At 40.8% G+C, this 17,862-nt stretch overlaps 1 protein-coding gene across 1 annotated transcript in view; it reads left to right on the forward strand.

Moving 5' to 3' along the window:
• Positions 1–383: 383 nt before the first annotated feature.
• The window catches only part of haus6 (HAUS augmin-like complex, subunit 6), a 61,210-nt gene continuing 43,731 nt past the window's right edge, over positions 384–17,862 (forward strand). Inside the window, exons 1-5 of the mRNA XM_073048662.1 lie at positions 384–678; positions 5,092–5,187; positions 7,561–7,639; positions 13,021–13,153; positions 14,127–14,271. Of these exons, the coding sequence (XP_072904763.1) occupies positions 572–678; positions 5,092–5,187; positions 7,561–7,639; positions 13,021–13,153; positions 14,127–14,271 (560 nt within the window). The 5' untranslated portion in view covers positions 384–571. The remainder of the gene's footprint in view (positions 679–5,091; positions 5,188–7,560; positions 7,640–13,020; positions 13,154–14,126; positions 14,272–17,862) is intronic.

The raw sequence follows: 17,862 nt of genomic DNA on the forward strand, positions 1-17,862 counted from the left end.
TCTTTCCTAATCAAATGTCCTGTATATATACACCTTTGGAGGTCGACAGGGGGGGGGGGGGGGGGAGGTGGTACCTCCCAGAAATGATTTTTTGCAGGGTGGGATGTCTGAGTTCGGCACAAGCTAGATAGGCCGAAGGCCCTGTTTCTGTGCTGTGGTGTTGGCCTCTGATGATTTTTCTGAATTAAGTGTGTAACTGCGTACTAACCTTTAGCGGACGCATTGGGACTCACTAATCGGTCACCATTCTTACATCAAAACAAAAAAAAACGCAATTGTAGGGACTGCGACTGCGCGCACGCTCTCCGTCTCCCACCAATCAGAGCTGCGCGTTGTCTCCCGCGGTGGGGTAGCGCCACTCTCTGATTGGCTGACGTCTGGAGGATTCAAGCGGAAACGGCGGAGGGAGTGCGAGTGAGCGGGATTTGGAAAGAGCGAGCTTTGTTTGGGCCAGTACCGGCACGGTGTAGCGGGAGCCGGCCAAATATCGGACCGGTGCTCGGCGCGGGATAAACTGGAGCTTGGTGGAGTGTAGTGGCCTAGCTCGGTGGCTTCAGGTAGGGCCGAGCGGATGGCGGGGGACTGGCGGAAGGAATACCTGTGGAAGACGCTGCTGGCCCTCGGCTTCCCGCCGATCGGCGACGAGCAGCGAACGGCAAACCGCATTGTCTTTAACGTGTAAGTGAATCGAAGCCCCTTTATCGTACCTCGGCCTCTAGTGAGCCCCGCTCTGACGGGCAGATAGTGGAATGCCTCATTCAGTCCACATGAAGGGTCTGAGCCCAAAACATTGACTATCCACTTCCCTGCGTAGATGTTGCCAGACCTGTTGATTTTCTACAGCATCTTGTATATTGTATGCTCCTTTCCAATCTCCCACATCCAAAAGCAGCCCTTTATTGTTGCTGTTAATATGTTTTTATTCTTACTGCAACTGCCTTCGGTCTTGATGAACCTTTTGAAAGTCCAACTGTATTTTGCACATCTATTATGTTATTTTAAAATTCTGTTAAGTTGTGTGACTATATAGATCTAAATTTCAAATGCAGTCAGTGTCTAGGCTTTTACCCATATGCATCATCATATACAAACCTGAGATGCGGGCATACGCCTTATGAAGATCCAAATACTCAACATTTACTAGTTTCCTGTCTAATAGACACCTCCTCAAAGATCTCCAGTAAATTGGTCAGACATGCATTTTGTTTTGATCAAGATTCACTCTGCTCTACCCTATTTTTGTTGAAGGACATGATATGAAGACACTTAAAATAGATTGTAACATTTTGCTTTCTATTGATATCAGACTAACAAACTGATAGTTCCTTCTTCCTTTTCTGTTTCTTAAGTAGTGGGGTTGCATTGGTTATCTTCCAAGCTGCAGGAACTAATCCAGAATTTGTATATTGTTTAGAGCAGTGGTTCACAAAGTGGGTGAAAAGCTCAGTAGCAAGAGGGCAGCTGATGGATTAATTTAAGATGAGAATTACTTGTTATAAACATTTGATCCTCAGTGCCTTATTATTGATTCTAATGAACACATCATCTCTTGTGTAACACAAATCGTTTAGAATTTGCTCTGTGTTCTTTTCTGATTCAGCTCAGGGTGTTCACTTATGCATTCACAAACAGGAGACAATGCATTTGTGTTGAAGGCCACAAGAAAGCACTTTATTAGAACTAGCACAAATGTAATACAGAAAAAAAATGTCTACAGTATTTGCAGCACAGAAATCACAATAATTCTTACCGTCCACTAAACAAACTGATCTCTGCAATTTCGAAGGTGGAGCCACAGATCCAACAATCTTCCATACCTTCTCTGGCTCCCTGTCTGTTGCTTAGCACTAGCAATGATCATGATCCAGCCCAAGTCAAAGTTCCTCCACTGCACATAGAAAGTGCTCCTTTAAGATTTTAAGGTTCCTTTAAAGCATAACATAATTATTACCTAAGTACATTTTCATCCCTTGATTGTATCAGCTGCACCCCCTTATTTCTTATGACTTTCAGCCTAGACACATAATTTAGGAAAAGAGGAGATGACAATCTGTAAGAAGGATGGCATTCTTCACCGGTATCTCATCTCAAGATGTCCATTCAAAATGGAGACAAAGCATTGGTCAAAAAGAGGGAAGCAACGCACACAAAATGCTGGAGAAACTCTTGCTGAATGATCTCGGACTGAAACGTTGATTATGTTCTTTTCCATAGATGTAGCCTAGCCTACTGAGTTCCTTCAGCATTTTGCGTGTGTTTCTTGGATTTCCAGCATCTGCAGATTTTCTCTTGTTTGTCAATGAGGAAAAACAGGTCATTACCACATTCCAACCTAACACCATTTTGTCTTCGAACTTCCACTTTATTTTGGCATGTATCAAGGAGGGATCATAATTAAACTACTGTTCTCTTAGATCGGGGTTCCCAACCTTTTTTATGCCATTAACCCTTACCATTAATTGAGGGGTTTGTTTACCTCAGGTTGGGAACCCGTCTTAGACTTTGCTGAAAGCACATTATAATTGGTGAAAGATACTGACATATATATTTGACATATCATGGGAAATCTGGGCTGAATAAATTGTGCTCTTTCTGGGCCCGGCCTGTGCATTATTGCCATTCGCTACTGTTGTACAGCGTTTGCTAGTATGATTCCCATACACTAATCATGCAGTGATGTCATTCTGGTGAATTGGGGTATGGCATTCAATGGGATTAAGTTCAGAATCTGCTCTTTAGAATGGTGCTGACTACATTTCTGTAGTCCGCTGGCCAGCCAGGATATCACTGCCCCTCTTTATGTACCTTCATTCAGAACCAGTTTTCACCTGAGTTATGATGATGTAATATTAACTTTCACCTTTATTGATCACAATGCGTGAGGTTTGACTTAAAACAATAGCTGATTGATTGTGGTTGTTAATCCATAATGAAAATGGCAGAAGCAGACACTTTTCTCCCTGACAATCTTGAATTTCTGGCCTACTGCTGGTGTCTTCCACAATGAAGACTGACACAAACTGCTTGTTAAGTTTCCCTTTTTTTGTTGTCCCCCATTACTACTTCTCCAGTGTCATTTTGCAGCAATCCAATATCCACTCTCACCCCTCTTTTACTCTTTAAACAATAGGTAATTGTTCCTGGTTGTTAATCCATGACGAAAATGGTAGAAGCAGACCAGATGAAAAAGAAATGTAGACAGTATAGTATGGAATATCTGAAATATGAATTTATATTGCACCAAACAACCAGTGGCAGTAATCTGTCTATTGTATGAAAAAGAATTTCCAAATGAGGCAATGAAACTGGCCAGGCTCCTTGAATATTTGAAGAGAATAAACTCTAATAAAGCAAACAAGAACTTGGCTTTTCAGTCAAGAAGCAGAAAGCAACTTTAAACATGTTTGTCAGCACCATGACAAAACAGTGATGGTTTGTGTGCTTCATACAAAATTTCATTGTTAAATATGGAAAGCACCATACAATTGGAGATTAACTGATTTTGCTAGCAGTAAGCGAGGTTCTGAGTATGGTTTTGCATAATTCACCAGACCAAATAATTAAAGCAGTTCCTCTCAGCAACAACTCTGTTCTAAGACAAATAGATGAAATGTCTGAGAATGTGGAAGCCACATTGTGTAACATACACTGAGGACAACAGATTTTGTTCTTCAGTCGGATGAGTCAACATTGCTTCTTTGTTATGCTCATTTCATAGAAGAGAAAAGCATGACTTGAGTTATTTGCAAGGTGACTAGAAACATTTATAAAGGGGAGTCAATATTTCAGGTTGTTGAGCAATTTTTCAGAGATGGACATTCTGTCATTACAGAGAAAAAAATAACTGGGGCCAGAACACACACAGACTTAAAGTCTGAAGACTGAAGTGATGGGCTGCACAAATTATTAACTACTGTTATCACTGTGGTAATTAAAATCAAGTTCCATGCTGTCATTCACGACTATTTCAAGAGCTTTGCATTGAAAGTATTGAACAGTTTGAAAGCTTGCTGTTGCACACGGAAGTCAGATGCCTCTCAAAAGGAAACAGGCTCTTTTGTAGTAGCAGCTCGAACAAATCAACGCTGCTGCTAGCGACCACAAGGGGAGTTAGCTTGTATAATGTGCCCTCTGACCAATCCAATAATAATGTTCCAAAAGTCGAAGAAGTGTATTTGATCCTTTATTAGCATCTAGCAAAAGTATACAATCTTGAAGCGATATTAATGTACTTAAGCAGACTTAAGTGATTTCAATGTAATTAGAAGTCAACAAAGATATGACACCCAAAAGTCCCCAGCTGTAAACTGCAGAAACAAAGCCCTTAACATTTACCATGTCCCCACCCGTGTAACTAGCTACTATAATAAACGTGCAACACAGAATACAACACAGATAGAAAACAGATGCATGGCTCCTACAGCTTTTACATATTTTTTGAAACTAATTAAAATTATTTGAAGACTCGTGCTTCATTCAGTAATCAACTCGAGCATTAGGCATGAGCGCTGTTTTTTGTTAGAATTATTTGAAAGTTTTAATGAGATCAATCTTCAGTTGCAAGGAACTTGTGTGAATGTCAAATTAGCCGTCTCCACATTTCTGTGTAAGTTAACCCTATTTAAGTACAGCATTGGCTGTTGCCATTTTTTCCAATTTCTGAGCCTCTGAGTTGGAGGAAAAAGAAAAAGTACCAAATAGCAATCTTCAAGTATACTGTATCCACCTGGGTGAGCTGCCTAAAGGCATGCCAGAGATTTCAGGATCTTGATCCAAATCCCAGATTTGGAATCTGGAGTCAATCAGGCCTTTTTTACTATTGTGCCACACAGGACGGTTCCCTTTCTTATAGCATGAAAAACTATCGTTCAAATAAATCAATGGATCACATAACTGTTCTGTTGCTCAAATTGGTCAGGAACAGATAAAAAGAAATTGGTTATTGAGGAAAGTGTTAAACCTTGATGCTTTAAAGGGTTCTATGCTAATAAGAATGCATTATATAGAACTACAGTGTCAAATCTGCTGCAGCACGTGGCTTAATTCTTTGTACAACTAATATTAAAGATAATAGTATATTTCTTCAAACAGGGACATGTTTGACAAGCCAAATGTGGAAGCATTCCATATTGTTGTATACTACTTGTTCTTGCAACTGGACCAAACGCGTGCCAATGTTGTCTTCAGGTAAGATGAGGAGTTATGTTTGTTAATCGATACAAACGTTGCTTAATGTTAACTTAGCATTTTTGTATTGTACTTGATTAAAGTTTTATTAAAAGTAAAACTGACTCTAAAGCTTCCACGTCCTTCTCATAAGGAGGTAACCAGACCTGAACATAATACTCCCAATTGTGGTCTAAGTAAAGGGAACATTACCTTGTGGCTCTTGAACTTAGTTGCCCAACTAATGAAGGCCAGCACACCAAATCTCTTCTTAACCACCCTTTCAACTTGCACTTTCAAATTCGATCTTCCAAAATCTATCACTTCACACTTTACTGGATTAAGTTCCTTTTGCCACTCTCTTCCCTACTCTGCATTTATATCCTGTCGTAACCTAACTTTTACACTGTCTACGACTCCTCTGACTTTCATGACACTTCATGACATTTGCAAATTTACTAATCCACCCCTCTACTTCCAAGACATTTATCAGATCCCTGCAGATTATCTTTAATCATAGACTTCCAGGAAGAATACTACCACCTCCTACCTTCTGTGAGCAAGCCAGTTCCGAATCCATGCAAACAGGTTTCCATGGGTCCCGTGTCTCGGCTTGCTGGATGAGCCTCCCATTATCAAAACATCTTATTAAAATCCATAAGCACCATGTTCATGCTCTTATTTTCAACAGTTTGATTTCTCAACTCCCGAAAACTCAATCAGGCTCGAAGAGGCATGACCTGGCCTTCACAAAGCCATGCTGACCATCTCTATTCTAAATGCTGGTAAATCCTGTCTCTAAGAATTATCTACAATAGTTTGCCTTCCATTGATGTAAGACCCACTGGTCTTTAATTCCCAGGATTATCCCCATTGTCATTCTTGAACAACTGACATATGTCATCCTCCAATCCTTTTGTACCATTCCAGTGGAAAGGGAAGATGTGAAGATCATTGTCAATACCTTAACAATGTTCCCTCATTTTCTGTAGTAGCCTAAGAGATACCCTGACTGGCCCCAGGACTTGTCTAGCCTAATGTTTTTCATAAAGTCCTATGCTGATCTCATCTACATCCAAGTCCTTGTCCCTGGTAAACACTGAAGCAAAGTATTAATTAAGGAGCAAATATGAGGAAATCTGCAGATGCTGGAAATTCAAACAACAAAATGCTGGTCCGAAGGGTCTCAGCCCGAAACGTCGCCATCGCTTCTCCCTATCGATGCTGCCTGGCCTGCTGTGTCCTACCAGCATTTTGTGTGTGTTGTTATTAATTAAGGACCTCTCTTCTACATCCTGCCACATACTTCTCCTCTTCATCACCAAGCAGTTTTACTATCATTATACATTCTCCTTTGCTTCACTTGTTTAGAATGCCTTGAAGTGGTCCTTAATCCATCTCGAAGCCATTCTCGTGTCTCCTAGCACCTGCGTCCCATATTAAGCTCCTTCCTGGCTATCTTATAATTCTTAAGCACCCTGCCTGAGTTTTGCACCCTAATCCTTAAGTATGATTGCTTTTCGTCTTGAAGAATTCTTCCACCTTTCCTGTTTCTGTCGTTCCTTTACCCTAACATGCTTTCCCTGCCTCATTGGAAGTGGTTCCTAAGCAGCCTCCCCATCTCCATTGTGCATTTCCCCAGAGAACATCTGTACCAATTTATACTCGAGTTTAATTTAATACAATTGTAATTATCTTCCCTCAATAAAAAAGCTTTCCAATATCATCTGCTTCTACTCTTGCCCATGGTCGTGCTAAAGATCAGGGAGTTGCGGTCACTATCTTCGAACTGCTCTGGTACTAGGGTTGCTATCTCTGAAATGCTGTAGTACAGAGGTCTGTCAGCTGACCAGGTTCAGTTCCCAGTACTAAATCCAGTATGGCCTATCCTCTAGTTGGTCAGTCCACAAACTATCGTGAATCGTTCCTGAATGTACACAACAAATTCTGTCCAATCTAAACCTTTTGCACCAAGGAGGTGCCAGTCAATATTAGGGAAGTTGAAATCACCCCGTTATTTTTGCACTTTTCCAAAGAATGGCTATTGAGGTCCTCTACAATACTCTCAATAAATAGAGTGATTGTTCCCTCTTTGTTTCTGCCTTAGTTTCAGTGGATGATTCCTCCACATCATCCTTCCTTTCAGCAACTATGATACTATCCCTGATTAGCAATGCTGCTCCCCTTGGCTCATTTACCTCTCTTGAAGCATCTGAACCCTGGAGTATCAAGCAGTTTGATTAAAGCATCGTAGGTTTCCAATGTTTTCCAGTTAATTGAAACATTTTCCCTTCCAAGTACTGCCAGAACTGTTTTATATTTGAAGTGTTTACTGTTCATTTAAATTGTTTCTTTTGAGAAGTGTTTTATGCACAAGTATTTTTTTTCTTAAAGGGATTGTTGGCCTATTTATGATAAGAAAAGTGCTGCATGCTTCAGAAAAGCGTGTTATGAGTGGATGAAAAAGATTGCTGTAAGTAATTAAATACCTGGTTGAATGCATATTACTATTGTTTAATAGAATTGGTTGCCTTTGTTGAACATGAAGATGTTAGAGGAGTTTATAGATAGTAGTTTCAGGGAGGTAGCTATGCCAAAGGAGCAGCGCACAGGTAATTGGGTTACCGTTAGGCGAGGGGAGGGGAAAGGGCAGGCAGAGCAGGGCTCCCCTGTGGCCATTCCTCTCAACAACAAGTATACCGATTTGGATACTGTTGAGGGGGATGACCTACCTGGGACAAGCTGCAGAAGCCGGATTTCTGGTACTGAGTCTGGCTCTGCAGTGCAGAAGAGGAGAGTGGTAGTGATAGGGGTCTTGATAGTTAGAGGTACAGACAGGAGGTTCTGTGGTCGTGATAGAGACTCCCGGATGGTTTGTTGCCTCCCGGGTGTCAGGGTCGAGGATGTCTCTGATCGCGTGCACAGCATTCTGAAGTGGGAGGGTGAGCAGCCAAATGCTGTGGTACACATCGGTACCAATGACATAGGAAGAAAGTGAGGAGGTCCTGAAGAATGAGTATAGAGAGCTTGGTAGGAAGTTAAAAAGCAGGACCTCGAGGGTATTAATCTCAGGATTACTGCCTGTGCCATGTGCCAGTGAGGGTAAGTGTAGGATGCTCTAGAGGATGAACATGTGGCTGAGGAACAGGAGTAGGGGGCAGGGTTTCAGATTTTTGGATCATTGGCACCGCTTCTGGGGCAGGTGGGACCTGTACAAGAGAGACAAGTTACACCTGAACTACAGGGGGCCCGTTATCCTTGCAGGGAGGTTTGCTAGTGCTGTTGGAGAGGGTCTAAGCTAGATTTGCAGGGGGATGGGAACCAGAGTGTCAGAGCAGATAGTGGAACGGGGGGGGTGAAAATAAATGATGTTAAAAGTTCATGCAAAGTCACAAATAGAAGAGTTGTGTGTGGTGGTAATAATCTTCTGAGGTGTGTCTATTTCAGTGCAAGGAGAAGCTGAGGGCATGGATTGACACATGGAATTATGACATTATAGCCATTAGTGAAACTTGGCTACAGGAGGAGCAGGACTGGCAGCTTAATGTTCCAGGGTTCCAATGTTTCAGACGTGATAGAGGCAGAGGGATGAAGGGTGGGGGGCTGGCATTGCTAGTCAGGGAAAATGTTACAGCAGTGCTCAGGCAGGACAGATTAGAGGGCTTGTCTACCGAGGCCATATGGGTGGAGCTCAGAAACAGGAAAGGTATGACCACATTAATGGGGTTGTATTATAGACCACCCAATAGTCAGTGAGAATTGGAGGAGCAAATCTGCAGAGAGATAGCAGACAACTGCAGAAAGCATAAAGTTGTGATAGTAGAGCATTTTAATTTTCCACATATTGATTGGGACTCCCATACTGTTAAAGGTTTAGATGGGTTAGAGTTCATAAAATGTGTTCAGGGAAGTTTTCTAAATTAATATATAGAGGTACTAACTAGAGAGAATGCAATATTAGATCTCCTATTAGGAAACGAGTTGGGACAAGTGATGGAAGTGTGTGTAGGGGAACTCTTTGGGTCTAGTAATCATAATGCCATTAGTTTCAACTTGGTCATGGATAAAGATAGATCTGGTCCTCAGGTTGAGGTACTAAACTGGAAAAAGGCCAAATTTGAAGAAATGAGAAAGAATCTAAAAAGCGTGGATTGGGACAGGTTGTTCTCTGGCAAGGATGTGATTGGTAAGTGCGAGGCCTTCAAAGGAGAAATTTTGAGAGTGCAGAGTTTGTATGTTCCTGTCAGGATTAAAGGCAAAGTGAATAAGAATAAGGAACCTTGGTTTTCGAGGGATATTGGAAATCTGATAAAGAAGAAGAGAGAGATGTATGACAGGTATAGGCAACAAGGAGCAAATAAGGTGCTTGAGGAGTATAAAAAGTGCAAGAAAATACTTAATCAGAAATCAGGAGGGCTAAAAGAAGACATGTGGTTGCTTTGGCAGTCAAGGTGAAGGATTCTACAGGTGTAAGAACTTCTACAGGTATTTTAAGAGCAAAAGGATAGTAAGGGATAAAATTGGTCCTGTTGAAGATCAGAGTGGTCAGCTATGTATGGAGCCAAAAGAAATGGGGGAGATCTTAAATGGGTTTTTCATCTGTATTTACTAAGGAAACTGGCATGGAGTCAATGGAAATAAGGCAAACAAGTAGTGAGGTCATGGAACCTATACAGATTAAAGAGGAGGAAGCGCTTGCTGTCTTGAGGCAAATCAGAGTAGATAAATCCCCAGGACCTGACAGGGTATTCCCTTGGACCTTGAAGGAGACTAGTGTTGAAATTGCAGGGGCCCTGGCAGATGTATTTAAAATGTTGGTATCTACGGGTGAGGTGCCAGAGGATTGGGGGATAGCTCATGTTGTTCTGTTGTTTAAAAAAGGCTCTAAAGGTAATTCGGGAAATTATAAACCGGTAAGTTTGACATCAGTAGTAGGTAAATTATTGGAAGGAGTACTAAGAGATAGGATCTACAAGTATTTAGATAGTCAGGGACTTATTAGGGAGAATCAACATGGCTTTGTGCATGGTAGGTCATGTTTAACAAATCTATTAGAGTTTTTTGAGGAGGTTACCAGGAAAGTGGATGAAGGGAAGGCAATGGATGTTGTCTACATGGATTTCAGTAAGGCCTTTGACAAGGTCCCACGTGGGAGCTTAGTTAGGAAGATTCAGTCACTAGGTATATACATGTTGAGGTAGTAAATTGGATTAGACATTGGCTCATTGGGAGAAGCCAGGGAGTGGTAGTGGAGGATTGCTTCTCTGAGTGGAGGCCTGTGACTAGTGGTGTGCCACAAGGATCAGTGCTGGGTCCATTGTTATTTGTCATCTATATCAATGATCTGGATGATAATGTGGTAAATTGGATCAGCAAATTTGCTGATGACAAAAATTGGAGGTGTAGTGGACAGTGAGGAAGGTTTTCAAAGCTTGCAGAGGGATCTGGACCAGCTGCAAAAATGGGCTGACAAATGGCAGATCACAAAAACACAACTGCAGATGCTGTGGATCAAAGAATACGTACACAATGCTGGAAGAACTCAGCAGGTCAGGCAGCATCCGTGAGAAAAGAGCAGCCAACGTTTCGGGCCAAGACCCTTCATCAGGATAGGGCAGATGGTGTTTAATGCAGACAAGTGTGAGGTATTGCACTTAGGCAGAACATACAAGGTAAATGGTAGGACACTGAGGAGTGCAGTAGAACAGAGGGATCTGGGAACATAGATACCTAATTCCCTAAGCATGGTGTCATAGGGTCATAAGGTAGATAGGGTCATAAAGAGAACTTTTGGTACATTGGCCTTTATAAATCAAAGTATTGAGTATAAGAGTTGGAAAGTTATGGTGAGGTTGTATAAGACATTGATGAGGCCAAATTTGGAATATTGTGTGCAGTTTTGGTCACCGAATTACAGGAAGGATATTAATAAGGTTGAAAGAGTGCAGAGAAGGTTTACAAGGATGTTGCCGGGACTTGAGAAACTGAGTTACAGAGAAAGGTTGAATAGGTTAGGACTGTATTCCCTGGAGCGTAGAAGAATGAGGGGAGATTTGATAGAGGTATATAAAATTATAATGGGTATATATAGAGTGAATGCAAGCAGGCTATTTCCACTGAGGTTAGGGGAGAAAAAAAACCAGGGGACATGGGTTAAGGGTGAAGGGGGAAAAGTTTAAAGGGAACATTAGGGCAGGCTTCTTCACACAGAGAGTGGTGGGAGTGTGGAATGAGCTGCCAGTTGAAGTGGTGAATGCAGGCTCACTTTTAACATTTAAGAAAAACTTGGACAGGTACATGGATGAGAGATGTATGGAGGGATATGGTCTGGGTGCAGGTCAGTGGGACTAGGCAGAAAAATGGTTCGGCACAGCCAAGAAGGGCCAAAAGGCCTGTTCTGTGCTGTAATGTTCTATGGTTCTATTATATTCAACAGGAAGCTGTCTGATGTTCATCATTTTCCTATATTGGTATACTTTTAGATTTTTTTTCTGCTTTTCAAAAACTTCCTCATCTTAATGCTAAAAAGCCACTCTGACAAATTTCACCTCTTAGTTACCACCTCTCCATAACTTAAGACTATTTCCATCTGATGATGATGATGACATTGACTCAGGCCTGAGAGGCCGGCATCAGGCATTCTCATGCCTTACAAGGCACGGAACAAAAGACTGCGTGGCGCCCCACTCCTCTCGCAGACATTTCGCAGTATATTTTCTTTATTTTACAAGGTCGAGTTGCGAGCTCAACACTCAACCCGCATGGATGGAAAGTGTACTCAGGAACGGCCCGACTGGATTCGAACCCAGGAACCTTCGTTCCGGTGTCCGGCACTGATGTCACTGCGCCAGCAGCTGTCCTAATGCATTTTAATCTGACACCAACATCTCTACCAACACCACCACCAAACCTCGGTCTTTTTGTAGCTGATACTTCATTGTTCAACTGTCCTTGGCATCATAAACTTTGCCCACTTCCTAAATCTTCTCCATTTAGGTCTTCATCCCTGTTTAGAAACTTATGATAGTTTCACTCAGTTGCTAAGGTCAAGACCAGATGTTTTTTCTGCCTCTTTATCCATTTTCCTCTCAGACAGTCCTTAAAAGCAGGGCCTGAATTTTTTAAAGATGGTTGTTGATAAATATATTTATCACTGTCGTTTATTTATTTTGTTGATTGATTGAGATACAGCACAGAATAGGCCCTTTAAACAATGCTGCTCAGCAATCCTCGATTTAACCCAAGCGTAATCATGGGACACATTAACAATGACCGATTAAGCTACTAACTGGTAGGTCTGTGGACTGTGGGAGGAAACCGGAGCAGCTGGAGAAAACCAATCTATTCCATGGGGATGACATCAGAATTGAACTCTAAGCTCTGTTGCCCTGAGCAGTAATGGTTTCGCCTAACATTTGCTACCTTGTACTCCTTCCCCTTCCCCACCTTTTATTCTGGCTCCTTCCTTCCCAGTCCTGATGAAGGGTCTTGGACCCGAAAATGTCGACTGTTCTTTCCTCTTAGAAGTTACCTGATCTGTTTTGAGTTCCTCTAACATTTTGTGTGTGTAACTATACCAGTAATATCTCATTGCTTTATTGGGCATGGAGAGCTTTACACTGAGGGTGGGATAAAAGGAGAGAGCTAGTAGGAAAAAGGTGGTCTATCCTTGATACATCTAATATATTTTTCTGGTCAGGGTTGGGTAGCGGTAATGCCTGTCATAGAAGAAAACCACTGGTACCAGTTTGATGCTTTTGCAGATAGCACTTGGTTGTATTTCATAAAATTGAACTGTATATTTGAAATAATGTGCCTTCATGTTTTAAAACAGTTTTTTTTAAACCCATAAAGGAAGAAGTTGGAAATGGTTTTCCTCAAGTTGTGGCTTCTTTATTTCTTTCTCCTGGAGGTCCTAAATTTATTAATCTTATGTACGCTTTTGCAAAATATGTACTCATGCACAAGTTAAATATACAAATTGAAAGTAAGTGAATATTTTTGGGTTAAATTGAAATATACTCAATATTTAAACTTTTAGTCATAAATTTTTAAATTTTCTCACTAGATTGGAAGTTGTGTAACATCTCTATGTGCTTTACAACTATCAGAAATATTTAGAAAAATCTATTTTGTTCACATTTAGATTGACAATCTACTCATAAATATTTACAGTTAATCTAGAAGGGCTTGTTCTTGTGTTAATTGACCATGCCTGCTTTCTGTACCTTTTTTTTTATTGTGTTGCGACGTTTTCAGGTTCTTAGATCAAACCATTTTACAGTAAAGAAATTTTCAAAGTTGTGATTTGGGTGTTGATTTTGGTTTCTACAGTGTTGATTGGGTGTACATTAGATGCTTACCTCATTACTTCACTTGACTTTAGCTAGGTTTGTGAAAGTATGTTACCAACGCCAGCACAATTTGAAGTTAGCTTTCAGTTTACCACTCGGTCAGGTTTTTTTTACTTACTTTGAACTTTCTTGAAGCTACTCATCTTGCTAGTTTAGTTTTGCACAGATACTGGCAGATCCCTTTCACCAGCAGCGGTAGATTATTACCTTCTGCTGTTATCTGTCTGAAGTCAAGGGTATTTTACATTTCTTTTCCCCAAGTCAAAAGGTCCATTGAAACTTTGTAATGCAGCTGAAGTAAATTTTTTAGAAAAGGGAAACATAATTTAAAGTTCAACGTATTTGGAATTTTCTTGCTCCTTTGATAAACTTCACATTGATATTAAAATTGCAGCTTTAAAGGTCGCCAATTTACGGCCTCCCATTAGAAGTTCCTCAAATAACACTTGCACTGAGAGTATATACACTATCTGTTTTGAAAGTTCAGAACCCAGGATGCAGTGTTTAAGGGGAATTTTATTCTATCAAATTAGAAGGCAAGATTCTCATTAAATGATTTTCAAGTGTTTTTTAATTCTATGTTTTATCCTCCTACACTTAAAATAGAGAACAACTGGCGCAACAAGAGAGTGAGGGGAAGATCACAAGACCTTCATATAGCAGCAATGAAATGTTGTGTTGCACGTAGCCAGTTTATAGAAGGAATTCAGAAAGAAGCTTTTGTCGTTGAAGAATATAAAAGAAGGGAAGCGTGAGTATATTTAGATAAATGCATTTTTTTAATATAGTCTGGTGTTTTGTATTTATACTGATATTGCAAAAAGATTTGCCACCTACCCATCAGCTGTAATGTTTTTTTATGAAACAAGACTATAGCCCAGTCTTAGTAGATTCAGAGCAGCTGTAACATTTTTTTTATGAAACAAGGAGACTATAGCCCAGTCTCTCACTATTCTTTGAATTGCAGTAGTTGATATCTCTATCGATGGGTTTAATATGTCCAAATGAGTTGTGGCAAACTGAATTGTATTAATGTCTCTGAGCTGCCTGTGGTTACTACAACCAAGATAATAAAATCACCTCTAAAAGTTGAATGCAGCAATGCCTTAATATATCACCATTCCTATATTTGAAGGAATGGAATTCTATGCTTGACACCATTGCGACTGCAAGGACTGCTGATAAAAGAGCGATTGCAGATAAAATGGTCACAATTACACTGTGGCTTTTCTTGAGTGAAGAAGAATTAAGCTGTCCTTTACTGATTAACTCGTTAGTCAATAAAGACCACTCATGGGTGAATTACAGTTGTATTGCTCTGTTTTCAGTTTGTGGGCCAAATTTGTTCTTATCCCATTGAAATTAACTCTCTCCAAATCCATTTTTGGGGGGTGGGGCTGATGTACTTTTTTTTTTTAGCTGGTTTGAACTTTGTGATATTATAAGCACTATTTCTTTCCAAGTGAAGTTAAGCCCTGCCCCTCAAATCTTTCTCAACACCTTACAACTGATGAATCCAGCCTATAGTATCCAGGCTTATTTTTGAACATGCGACAACATTGACTGTCCATAGGTCTTCTGGTACTTCACTCATCCCCAATGAAGGTGCAAAAATTTCTATCAGAGCCTCAGCAATCTTTTTTTTTTCTCTTTTGGGCTTTGCTGCTTGTAATTGTATAATGCATTTTGGGTGGCAAGAGATGGCCAGAGGCTTCAGGGAAAATCCTTCGGCACCCTATAGGGGATTAAGTGAATTTAGTAGGTACTGAACCAGTGTATTCCCTCGGCACCTTTTGGACAACCGGCACTTATCCGATAAACTAAAAGAAGACTTGAAAATGTCAGACAATGCCTGCCTCATTTCCATTATGGTTAAATATTTATTATGTGATAGTGTTTCAAAGCCATCTTTTTGGTTTTGAAATGCTGTGTGGCTAATAAAATGTTATGATGTAATGCTATACTACAACAGAGTTGTACAGCACCGAAACGGCCATGAGCCCAACAGATATATGAACATTAATTCTATTTACCAACACTTAGCCCCCAAGCAACTAAGCCTTGGTGATTCCAGTTCTGATCTAGATATTTTTAATGTTATGCAAGTCCCTGCCTCCATTGTGCCCTTGGGTAGTGTTTCAAATTGCAACCACACACTGAGTGGGAGAGATAAAGTTATTATTTTCAGTCCTGTTACTCTCACCTTAACCCTATGTTCTCTGATTTTAGATATTATAGAAATATTAACTTCAAGATTTTGTTTCTATGTTAAGGTCATGCAAAATAGTTGTAAAGTTGTATAAGCCCTCAAGCCAATTACGTCTACACCAACTGTCATGTACTAGTTTAGTCTTGTTATTCTCCCTACGTTTCTGTTAGCTCCGCCCTAATTCTACTACCCTCCTACACCAGGGCTACTGTACAATGGCCAACCTACCAACCTACACTTATTTGGGATATGGGAGGAAACAGAGCATCTGGAGGAAATGCTCAGGCAGTGTGCTTTTCCACATGGACAGCATGAGAGGTCTGAGTTGCTGGAGGCGGTTGTTGGTTCAGCTATACTGTTGAAATGCCCTGTAAACCATAATATAGTGATCACTTTAATGGTTAATCAGCATTTCAATACCTACTGATCTTAATCCCTGGCAGTCGTTTTTAGAAACAAGATATAATTGAAATCTAGTTATTTTGATTGCCATCTTCATTGGAGACCATATAGAAATTAATTTTGTTAAGAGGGAAAAAAGTTACAAAAATGGGAGTTGTGTAATTATAATATTGTGCAGGAAGAAAGATGGGTACCAGTTAGAGTAAACTATTGGACTACAGCCAGAGTTCCAGACTATTGATCTGGAGATGCAAGTTCAGATCTCTAGTAACAAAAAAAACAAACTGCCAGACTTTCATGAAATCTCATCCAGTTTGCTAATGCTCCCCAGGGAGGGAATGCTGTCATCACTCAGTCCAGCTTTATACAAGGAGTGCACTGCTTAAGTAAAAGTTCTGTTCCTGTGATCTGTTCAAAAACTGAATTTTCCATACGTTGGAAATGAAACTTTTCCTCCCAAGTCACGTGAAATCTTTATCCTTGATGGACCTGGAGGTCTGGTCTGCAAAACTGATATGAATTGCTACCAACAAATGAACTGTGACACACACAAAATGCTAGTGGAACGCAGCAGGCCAGGCAGCATCTATAGGGAGAAGTACAGTCAATATTTCGGGCCGAGACCCTTCACCAGGACTAACTGAAAGAAAAGATAATAAGAGATTTGAAAGTGGGGGGGAGAGGGAGATCTGAAATTATAGAAGACAGGAGGGGGAGGGATGAAGCTAAGAGCTGGAAAGGTGATTGGCCAAAGGGATACACAGGTGGAGAAGAGAAAGAATCATGGGATGGGAGGCCTAGGGAGAAAGAAAGGGAGAGGGGAGCACCAGAGGGAGATGGAGTACAGGCAAGGAGTGATTGTGAGAGGGGCAGAGAGAGAAAAAAGGGGAAGGGGGAATAATAAATAAAGGATGGGTAAGAAGGGGAGGAGGGGCATTAACAGAAGTTAGAGAAATCAATATTCATGCCATTAGTTTGGAGGCTACCCAGACGGAGTTTAAGGTGTTGACAGTAGAGAAGACCATGGATAGACATATCAGAATGGGAATGGGACATGGAATTAAAATGTGTGGCCACTGGGAGATCCTGCTTTCTCTGGCGGACAGAGCGTAGGTGTTCAGCGAAACAGTCCCCCAGTCTGCGTCGGGTCTCATCAATATATAGAAGGCCGCACCGGGAGCACTGTGGCAAATGTTTGCAGTTCGGCAGGAGTGATGGCAGAGTTGATTTGCTATTAGCAAGGAAAACGATTAGCAGTTCATTAAAAGTAAGTGTACACTAACGAGATCACTTGAAGTTCGTATTACTTGATCTCCACTGGAAGAGTTTGGATAAGATATTGTCTTTCTCTGTGGGTTAGCTCTGCGTTATTTTCTGGTGAAAAGATTCAAGAACTCTACCTGACAGCAGAGTCTGGCAGAATTTGCATAAGTCAGTTTTTTGTACATCAGATCATCTGTAAGCTGGGGCCTCCTATAAATGACTTTGGATCCATTAAGGTTGTTGGCTCTTAATTGCGTCCTTGTGTCAGGAACAATCAGAATTGGGCATCAAGTGGCAGCATCCAACATCAGATATTGTATGCACAAAGGTATGCATTTTGAGGAAGTTTAATGGTGAAGATTATTCACCATTTGAGGTTAAAAGTCTTGTCTTTTATTTTGAAGAGAAAGCTCATCTTGTATATGCCACCACTCCTTCCTTTACTTGTCTCTTGAATATTATCCCTAC

Source organism: Hemitrygon akajei, chromosome 6 (genome assembly GCF_048418815.1).
Source record: "Hemitrygon akajei chromosome 6, sHemAka1.3, whole genome shotgun sequence".
NCBI classification, from domain to species: Eukaryota; Metazoa; Chordata; class Chondrichthyes; order Myliobatiformes; family Dasyatidae; genus Hemitrygon; species Hemitrygon akajei.